The sequence below is a fragment of the Elaeis guineensis genome, chromosome 15 (assembly GCF_000442705.2).
Source record: "Elaeis guineensis isolate ETL-2024a chromosome 15, EG11, whole genome shotgun sequence".
NCBI lineage: Eukaryota > Viridiplantae > Streptophyta > Magnoliopsida > Arecales > Arecaceae > Elaeis > Elaeis guineensis.
This window is the reverse complement of record NC_026007.2, coordinates 74,954,493-74,964,895: the sequence shown is the minus strand read 5'-3', so window position 1 is coordinate 74,964,895 and position 10,403 is coordinate 74,954,493. Positions and strand designations below refer to the sequence as shown.

The 10,403-nt window shown below is 38.7% G+C and overlaps 1 protein-coding gene across 1 annotated transcript; it reads left to right on the top strand.

The window, feature by feature from the left end:
• The first annotated feature begins 3,401 nt into the window (after window positions 1-3,401).
• On the top strand, window positions 3,402-9,465 carry LOC140854042 (uncharacterized). The gene is made up of 8 exons (XM_073249374.1): window positions 3,402-4,353; window positions 5,126-5,159; window positions 5,347-5,574; window positions 6,947-7,036; window positions 7,687-7,752; window positions 7,850-7,941; window positions 8,042-8,089; window positions 9,049-9,465. Exons 1-8 carry the CDS (start codon window positions 3,986-3,988, stop codon window positions 9,164-9,166), a joined length of 1,044 nt encoding a protein of 347 aa, XP_073105475.1. The 5' UTR covers window positions 3,402-3,985; the 3' UTR covers window positions 9,167-9,465.
• The last annotated feature ends 938 nt before the right edge of the window (window positions 9,466-10,403 follow it).

Here is a 10,403-nt window from a genome sequence, read left to right as displayed (position 1 = left end):
ACTTGAAATTTCATCTTCGTCACCTCTGTCAGCACCTGTACTCTCGATAAAATTATGCAAATTGAACAGCTCAGCTGACAGTTCCCCTCCTTTTGAGTTCCATATGATTTAAGGTGGCTTATTTTCTGCAGCAGGGTGATTTTCGGATGAAGCGGTGGGTTCATCGACCTGTGAATCCACAACTAGAGTGTCAGATTCACCAAAATTTCTCACTTTTTGTGCCATTTGGCATTCTCACTTTCCATCTATAACAAATGTAGGCAAGATCTCCAACTTGGACAAACTCATCTTTCATTCGATGGTGTAGGTTCCTTTTTGTTAATATGACGTCAACTCCTCAACTTTCCCATCCGGGTTGGCATCTATTCCTTCGCCTCCCAGATGAAAAGAAAACTCGGTGATGCCTCTTGTAAAGGTAGACAGTGTTTTGACAGCAATGCTCAAAGAGATTAACAGATGGGTCATCAACCATGACATTGGCAGCAGGGGATAACAGAGGCAAAGGCCACCCAATTATTTAGTTGTTAATTTATTACGTCAATATTTTAAGACAGAGGCAAAGGCCATCCAAGGCGATCTTCTTCTTGCTTTTACTTCCTCTCAGATTGTGAAGGACGAGATCATCCAGGATTGACAACAGACGTAAAAATGTCCCCCAACTTTTTTGTGTGGAAGCTCAGTTACATGCATGGTGTATTGAGACCGAAAAGATTGGCAGGATGGTGATAGCTAGCTCACAATATTCATATGCACAGTGAAAGTTCACTACCTAACGCAACAGAAGCAGAATCGCATTCATATTTTCTCAGGAGGGGAAGAGGAACCGCCAAAATTCTCAAACACCTCTCCTCGTCCCAACGCCAACCCAGCACCATTCTATTGGTTTGCCATCACTACATTTCTCTCTGTCCCTTCTTATCTCTCTTCAGGATCCAGCTCAGGCGACCTTCTAGCAATCTACCCTCCCTTGCTCCAATATTTCCAAATGTAGGAAGGAGTAATTCTCAAGGGCCGATTGTGCTCTTCCTATATATTCACTATTGGTGTTTGGTGGCACAGGCAGCTCGTCTGGTGGCCATTTGTATTTGGACCGCGTGGTGGCAGGGTGGATTGGCCCAGACTGACTGGTTCATACAGCTATGAAGTTTGTCTTCATCCCGGGGACCAGTTCAATCTCCTTATCCCGTGATGATCCTATATTCACCAGAGGTGGTTGATGCTACAATTTGCTTGTTTGTGTTTGGACCATGAGATGGCTGGGTGTATTGGCCCTGACCAGGAAGTTTGCCTTGATCCTTCGGACCGGTTCAATCTCCTTGTACCACGATGCTTGTAGTACTGTAAAGAGTAGGATCATCGCTGAGCAGCTAATTCTAGACAAGGATCTAACATGACTTTCAGAAGTTACAACTGATGGACTTCTTCCATGAACTTGAAGTTGGCTATGCGCACCAAAGTATATATATATATATATATATATATATAGATATAGATATATACAGAGAGAGAGAAAGATTTGGATAAGATTAATTGGATTTAAGCTCAGATCCAATTAGAAGAAAACTGAACAATAGAGGTTCTACATCGATAATCCAAGCCGTTGGATATAATCTATTATCTCAAAACAGCTTGCACACCAAATCTCATTATTTGAAGATCTTTAGTCTATACATCAAGTGATCAAAAAAAAAATCTAATTTAATTTTATTTAGGCTGTCCAAATTTTGACTATTTGATGCATAGGCTAGAAATCTCCAAATCATATGATTTTTTGTGTGCAGGTAGTTTTGAGGTAGTAGATCACATTCAATGGTTTGGATTATTAATGTAAAACTCCTATTACAAAGTTTTGATCTAATCAGATCTAAATCTAAATCCGATCAACTTGATTCTAGTCTGACTCTATATATATAGGAGGTGTGTATATGTGCGTATGTATATATACATATATATTTGTCTTTATAATCTCGATGCAATATATCACTTTTAGATATATTTCAAGAATATCCTTGAAATGCATCACTCTGTATCGTGCATGATTTTAGGCATAAGCACTGAATTAAGATGACTGATTTAAAGTAAATTTGTGGTCCATTAATTGACTCTGGATTGCAAATTGGTTGTAACTTGGAAGCAAGAAATACTAGTTTATATTGGACAATTGTGGCCAAGATAAATTGATTTATGGCTCTCAGTTTGTTTGAATTGTTAAGACCTCATCTTTTGTTTTTTCGTATGGAATCTTTTTTTGTTTGAAGTATGCACTTAGATCTAATTGAATGCATCCATATTTCATTTTGTATACACCAGATGCTCCCATAAAAATCCAGCGTTAAAAGGTAAATGACGATTATAAGCAAGGTCTGGTCAACGAACCCTAACTGCTAACTGATGGTGAAATCAAGGGGAAGTGATAGTTTTCGGGTGCTCCTGATTCCCTGATTCCCAGAATCGCTTAGGACAAGCACGCCGCGTTGCTGGTTGTTTTTGTTTTCGTTCAATCATTTAGGACAAAACCGACAGGAACAAAAAGAAAAAGCCTCCAGTTGTTGTTAAGGTGTCGCCTTGAGAAATAGAAAGAAAAAATATTCCAGAAAAAAAAAAAAAACAAAAACAAGAAAATAGAAAGGCTCGCAGGGGTGTTTTGGTCCATCGACTCGTCCCTGGCTTCCAGGTTTGCATTCGACGCCCGTCTTTCTTGCCCGAGAGGACTAGAAGGCACCCACCGACCCCAGGGCTTTCCGATATGCTCGCCTTTTCTTTTTCCAATCCCCGGTTGGATCTGCGTTCCCCAAGCAATCCGGTAGCCTATTATTATACGCATCATCCACCGCCTATCTATCCATGCACAAGGACCTTCCCAAAGTCCCCACCCCCTCTCCCGAACACGATAAATAAAAATCGAAAGGACTGGTCCCTGGTGCGTCTAAAAGGAAAGGACTGTTTCCCAGCCCTCCATTCCTACGTTTAGAGGAGATTGAGAAGCAACATTTAGAGAGGTGGGTGCGTGGTCGCATTTGTTTCTTTTTCCCTCCAAAGGTGAAGAAGCAAGGGCATCCCATTCAGTTATCTGCTTTTCTTGGGTGTCAGTATCCACCTTTCCTTTCCTCTCTTATCTAATCATATTCCCACTAATCAAATCAAACAATAATAATAATAATAATAATAATAGTAACAACAACAGCAACAATAATATCAATGGCTTGCCTCTTTCCGGTGGAAAACCCCAATGGTCCAAAGTGTGGCATCTTTTGTTAATCCCTCCCATATTAATTAGGTGCTGAAATGCAAGCATAAAGTGGTTGCGTGCTGGGGTGGTGGCATCTTGAGTCCCTTTTTGGATATTGTGCTCATTCCCTCGGTTTGTTTCTGGATAATTAGCCCACTTTGAGTTAGGAGGTGTCTTATCGTCGTTGAGGCCTGCCAGCAGTCGACGCCAGTAAATTTTCTCCCCCGTTCGAGGAATGGGTTATTCGCTTCTTCCTCATTGAGTCTCGGAGCTAAGTGCTCTGTTTCTCTTTTCCTTTCTTTCTTTTCTTCTCTTCTCTTCTCTTCTCTTTTTCTCCTTTTCTTTCTGCTGAAATGGTTCGGATCGGCAGGTTCTGAATGGCTCTCCTTTCATTTTCCTTCGTAGGGTTCTTCTTCCTCCTTTTACCGATTCCTAACCTTCCAATTACCGCCATATGTTGTGGAAAAAAAAAATAAATGCAAATGTCGTTTTGAATCTCCCCCCTCCCCCCACCTTCTTCTTTGGTGGGACGTAGATGTTCTACTCTGACTTGTCATCATGTACTGCTTTTCATACTTAATTTGTTCTGATTTTCAACTCGAGAAAGGAACTTGTGGTTGAAATTTCCTTTTCATATGATCTCATCTCATCTCAAAATAAATAACTACGACACTGGGGGAGTTGGGAGGAGAGAGGAAGCGGCAAAAACAACAGGATATTATTCGGACGCCGGAGTGAGAAAATAATCCATCCTCCATGCATTTCTCAACAGGACCTTCGAAAAGCTCTTGGCAGCCGGTCATGGCTGCTGATACCACCCACCCGGATTATTGGCTCAACTGGAGAGTTTCACTTTGTGGGATATGGGTGCTGTCTTGCGTGATCATAGCATCCATTCTGATATGGAAATATGAAGGATCCAACTCGGTGAGAGAAGATAGAGCAGACACTCGACGGGAGACATTGGGAACTTTGTACATGGATGAGTCTTGGAGACCTTGTCTTCAAGAAATCCATCCTGCTTGGCTGCTGGCTTTTCGGGTCACGGCATTTTTTGTGCTTCTGGCATTGCTCGTCGTCAATGCCATTGTGAATGGAGGTGACATCTTCTACTACTACACGCAGTAAGCCCACTTGTTCCTGGATACGGTGTTACTTTCGCTGAATAATGTTCAGATTGCCGAATACATAGTTGGTGATCTCAGTTAACTCTTTGTTTTTTCCCTTCCGACTTGTTAAAATGATCCCCTTAACCATGTTTCATGTTTGCAGTTCCTGGTGTATGCATGTCTGTGTAGATTTGTAGATTCTTTGCTTGTGGAGTCCTTAGATCCTTTCCCAGGATGGATTAGTGCTTGATCTCAATTCCCCATTCGGAAAAAAATTGGACTTTAATTTTTATGATCAATTAAGTCCCGTAAATCTCTCTGCGGTCTTCAGTTCAAAGAATTTTTGCGTCAAAACAACTCTATGAGTTATAAAGTGGGAGAATTTTTCGATATCTTCACTCTTATGGAAATTTTCTTCCGCGCATTGGTTTGAAACTTGGTTTCTTCCACCCCCTGTTTCCTTCATAGAAACTGCTTATTCAGGGCGCCCGATTGCAATGACTTGGACCCTAATAGCTGCATTTGTGTCACCTGGGTTCTCTCCCCCATTAACAACTCTAGTTCATGATCGTCGCATCATTCAATATCATTTCCTTTCTTCAGGTGCTTCATACCTCATTATTTGACCATTTGTTGCTCAATGTTTGAGCTTAAGTTTGTATGTCGCACTTTCAGTGAGGCTCTTATTCTTGTTGTATATGGTTGCCAAAATTCTTGATTTGATTTCTTGTTCCCAAAATAAATGCCTTCTCTAATGCTGGATGTGTTTATGGTATCTTTGGCTCAGGTGGACTTTTGTGCTGGTTACTGTTTATTTTGGGGTATGTGATTTTAATCTGGACCTTCACTATTTGAAAATCTTTGTACTTGTGCTGCTTCCTTCCTAGGAGTGGTGATTAGTGCCATGAGAATAATTTTAGAGCTATACTTCTGACTATAATATGTTAACATAAATTTGTCAAATCCATCACTTCTGAATCCGCTTTCACATCAAACTGTTTCTTTTAGCTTGGTTCGCTGCTATCTGTTTATGGGTGCCATCAATATCTCAATAAAGTTGGTGCGGATAAGCCGGACCCTGAAAGGCCAGATGCAGAACGTGGCACATTCATGGCTCCTACAATTGAGGAGAACCCAAATATGCATGGTGCAGTGAAAATCTCTGGCTTCCATGAAGAAGACAACACTCGGGAAATTGCTGGATTCTGGGGTTATGTGTTTCAAATCATCTATCAGGTAAATTATCTTTCATGAACCAAGTAACTGCAAATGTCATCTTAATGTCATTTAATCTCTTCCATGAGTGGCAGGCATCAGGCGCGTGACCTGGGATAAGAAAAAGGTTTTCCCATGAATATTAATTATGGCAAATCATGAAGATTACTATTCTATCCACGTGTGACATTAATATCATGAACCAAGTCTTGTGTTTGAGATCCTAATAGTTAGTTAAAATATTCTGCGTAATTAACAATTGGTCAAAAGGCTTTCTAGCACATATATATCTTGTGCTTCTGGATATGTGATGCATGACCAGTCTTATGAGATATGAACTGAAAATAGCCTCTGATCTATGATGTGAGGCCATATTTATAAAGCTATGGATGTTGAACAGATTGGTGCTGTTACTAACCTGATACTCCAAATATCCCACCGTTTTCTAAGACAGATATCAATTTAATTGAAGTGCAACTTATTGTCCAGATTTCTATGATGAGGACCCATATAAAGACAACATCTGTTCTTGGGTGTTGGACAAAAAAATGAATCCAAATTCAAATTAGCATTTCTCATTCATAAATGTATGAATTAGATGATTGTATGCCAAGGGTGGTCTCATATATGAATGCCATTTTTTGAGCGAAGGATGAGAGAAACCTCACCAGAATTAGAATTTTACTAATGCGGACATATGGTATACCATAATTTAGACGCCCAGACACTTTATCCATGAATAATTTGTTCTTGGCAGAAAATATAGTTTGAAAAGAGAATGAAAAGAGAGGGAGTCCAAGACTTGGGGAAGTCTTGGAGCCTTTAATCCCAATTTTTCTGAGATGAGGAAGAACACCTCTCATTTTGATTATTTTATCTTCCAAAATCAGGATCAGAAGTTTGATAGCATCTTCCAACTGTGCATGCGGATCTTCTTCTTTTTCTTCCTGAACAGGAGCTCTCACCTGGCACAATTTATCCATGAACAATGAGTTCGAGCATCCAAACAAGCCTAAGAGTTTTTGATAGGTTGAATTGAATGTTCTCGAAAATTAGATCCAAAATGGAGGATAAGGCTACAAAGTATCTATGTTAGTGCACTATTTTGCAACTGAATATGTCAGGCCTGTAGTGGAGGAATTTAGAAATTGCAGAATAAGTTTTCATGTCCACCTTTCATCAACTCATGCGGATTTCTGTTTAAGGTGGAAAAAAGAAAAGAAAAAAATTAAAATCATAGACAATACATGTTTAAAATAAACAAAAGATAAAGAAGATAATTGCACATATACATTCAGTTTTCCTGTCATTTTTATGTCATTGCTTTTACATAAACAATTCTTTTTTCATTTCCTTGCAAGTCAACTAATTTGCCTCTTTAAATTGTTGCCAGACAAATGCAGGCGCTGTGATGCTCACTGATTGTGTCTTCTGGCTCATCATTTTTCCCTTTCTTGCCATCAAAGATTATAATCTAAATTTTGTAAGTATCCAGGTTCTGGAATTCCAAATTTTTAATTTCTACGTGTTTTTCTAATAATTTCCATTGGTATTATCTTGTTTTCATATGAGCAAATTTGAGGATTCATCTAGTAGCAGATGGAGGGTGATGTCAGCATTATGACCTTAGTACCATTTGTAGAGTGCCGCTTCTTCATACTATTTGTGGAATGGGCTGAATTTTATTTTAAGTCATCACTAGATGCAAACTGTGCAATCTCATTTGTGCATCAGGAAAAGCAATTTGAGCTTTAAGTTATTGCTTAGAATAAAACAATTAATCCTCAATAGCAACATGTGATATGCTTAATTACAACTTTTAAAATTAAGCTTCGTGAAAACACTGCATATGATCACCTGATTGAGATAAGTAATACCCATAAAAAATTTATATGCTCTCACTTATGTATGCTAATATGCATCCCACAAAATTTACCATTTACCAATCAATTCTAACAATTCAGATGTTATATGACACCTTTGGTTCTGTTGCATTTTTTTTTTTTTTTTGATGGGAATTCTGTTGCAAATTTAAATCATGGAAAAGTAATATACGGAAATACCAGAAAATTTGAATATTTGTATTGCTATCCTGGTTCTGTGCTATAAGTATGTGTTTGCCTTTTGTTGCAGTTACTAATTGGTATGCATTCAGTCAACGCAGTTTTCCTCCTTGCTGATACTGCCTTGAATAGTTCGGTACACGCTTCTATCCTTTGTCATCATTACTGGAGGAGTTACTGTTACTGTATTAGAGATTTTGCTTAGTCTCTTTTCTTTTGTGTGAATGTGCTAGCGGTTCCCCTGGTTCCGGATTGCATACTTCCTACTTTGGACAGCAATATATGTCATTTTTCAATGGGTGGTCCATGCTTGCATCTCAATCTGGTAGTGTTAAGCTGCTTTTTTTACAGCTTGTAACAAGAATTTTCTCATTCCACTATGTCATTTTGTATTTACTTAGTTGCTTAGCTATTTATTTTTACAGGTGGCCTTACCCATTTCTTGACTTGTCATCACCTCATGCCCCTATATGGTATGCCCTTTCTGTTTGACATAACTTTGCATGTTTCATTTGTATGGTATTAACCTATGATGTCATTGTCATATGTATCTGGTGGCACTAAATTACACATGTATCCAATTATCCACTTTTTTTTTTTTTTTGATTAAGCCAATTATCTACATTTTTACTTTTGAGTAAAAGTTTCTGAAATAAATAACATTTTTTTTTTAATATCAATACATGAGAAGTAGACCAATATGATAACAGTTGAGCAAGATTTACACTTGCGGTTCTCAGATAAGATGTCATCTTTGAGAGGAATCAAGATAATCATTCTAATCTCTTTCCATCTCTTCTTCACCAAAAAACTTTTCTGAATGTCTTTGTCTAAAGATATTGTTAGCATCCTTTCGACCCTTCAGTTATTTATCATATATTTTTTTTAGGTTCACAAACTCACCATTGCAAGATTCTTTGGATCTGAACTGGCCACCATATTGGCTAGAAATTCTTATAAAGAAAGCAATCTTGCTATCACCAACAATTTTCAATACGAATGCAAAGTCAAAAACCTTTCAGAACTTCGAGTACCTACTAGCTTTAATGGTGATAGTTTTACATTTTTTTTTTTTTTTCCAGGCCATAGAACTGCAACTTGATTATATCTGTTCAATCTAAGCATAACAAATTCAAATGTGGAAAAAATGTTCAAACATTTCAAATTTACATATGTAATAATGTAATTTTATATGTGTTCCATTGCAAATCATATTTAAGCAGTCCTGCAGTTTTTTAAGTTGGCATGGATTTTTGAAAAACAAATTTACGAAACCTTACCAGAGAAGACAAAATGTAAATTTGACCTCGACTTGGCACCCAGAAGCTGACAATCATACTACCCTGAGGTGGAACTAATCTCTCATAACTGGCGCGGGACGAGAATTTCTTACCAGAAGCTGACAACTCTCCTGTTCCTCCCGTGACAACAGGTATTTTGTGGTGGCATTGATGCATATCCCTTGCTATGCAGTATTCCCATTGATTATAAAGTTGAAGCACATTCTGCTATCCCGATGGTTTCCTCGGTCCTATCATGGTATGAGGTAAGCCAGCATGAATCAGTAATTTTCAACTGCGGCTTCATTGCACACAGCAAATCACCGAAGTACAGTCATTCCCCAGCCAGCTCTCCTTTCAGAACAGCTATATCCTTGATGGTGGGTTGGAGGCGCAAACAGTCAGGAGATCTATTAAATTAAATATGAAGTGCTATTGGTTGATCATCTCTGCATCTACGGTGTTGATGAAAACTAGGCATGAATAGATGCAGGAACAGGGCTTTGCTTTTAGACTCAAGTTGCAAGTTTTATATTGGAATATTTGTATCGGGAACTTATAAATTCTTTAAACCTTATCCCTGTTAATGATACAATATATTTAAAATATTCTCCTACCATAAAGATGTGTAGGTAATATTCTCTAAAATATTATCATATTTTTTTACTATAAAAATATATAAAAAATATTTTCTAAAATATCATCATTTTTTTTATCATAAAAATGTATAAAAAATATTCATCAGAATATCACCATATTTTCTTATCACAAAAGTGTATAGTAAATATCTCCTATCATAAAAGAGATCCTTGTATATTCTCTATATATAGATAGGGTTGGAACTGGATCAGGCCATATCTCTATCCGAATCCGGTTCAAAATAATTTTCGGATTTTGGGTCAGGCATTCTTGAAAAAAAATTGATCCGAGCCCGATCCCAACCCGATGTCGGATAAAAAAAAAACGAGCATGTTGGGCTTCGCCTCCATCTCGATACATCGCTAGGGCTCACTCCATCTTCCCCTCTCCATCTGGGGACCCCTCCGCCTCTGCCTCTCAATCTGAGGACCGCTTCGCTGACCTCACCCAAGCCCTTCGCTACGCCCACCACCTCCTTTCCAACCGCGTGTGTCCGTCCCTCACCCCTGACAAGCTCGCCATCTCTGGACGATCTGCTAACACCTCTCTTGATCTCAATCTCTCTCCAGACGATCCATCGATGTCTCCATTTCTGGACGATCCGTTTCCATCTCCTTCTCTGAATCTCCCGACTCTTGATCTCCTCCATGTCCGGATGATTTGCTGACATTTTTCTCTCCTGATCTCCTCATCCAGGAACCCCTCCACCGACATCTCAGTCTCCATCTTCATCTCCGTTTCCGAATGATCTGGCGATAGTGGCGTTGAAGGGTTGGAAGAGAACTTGATTCAGTGTACCGGCCTATTAACAGAAGGGATGAGAGATTTTATCAAAAAAGAAAAATAGAAGGGATGGTAGAGGAAAGAT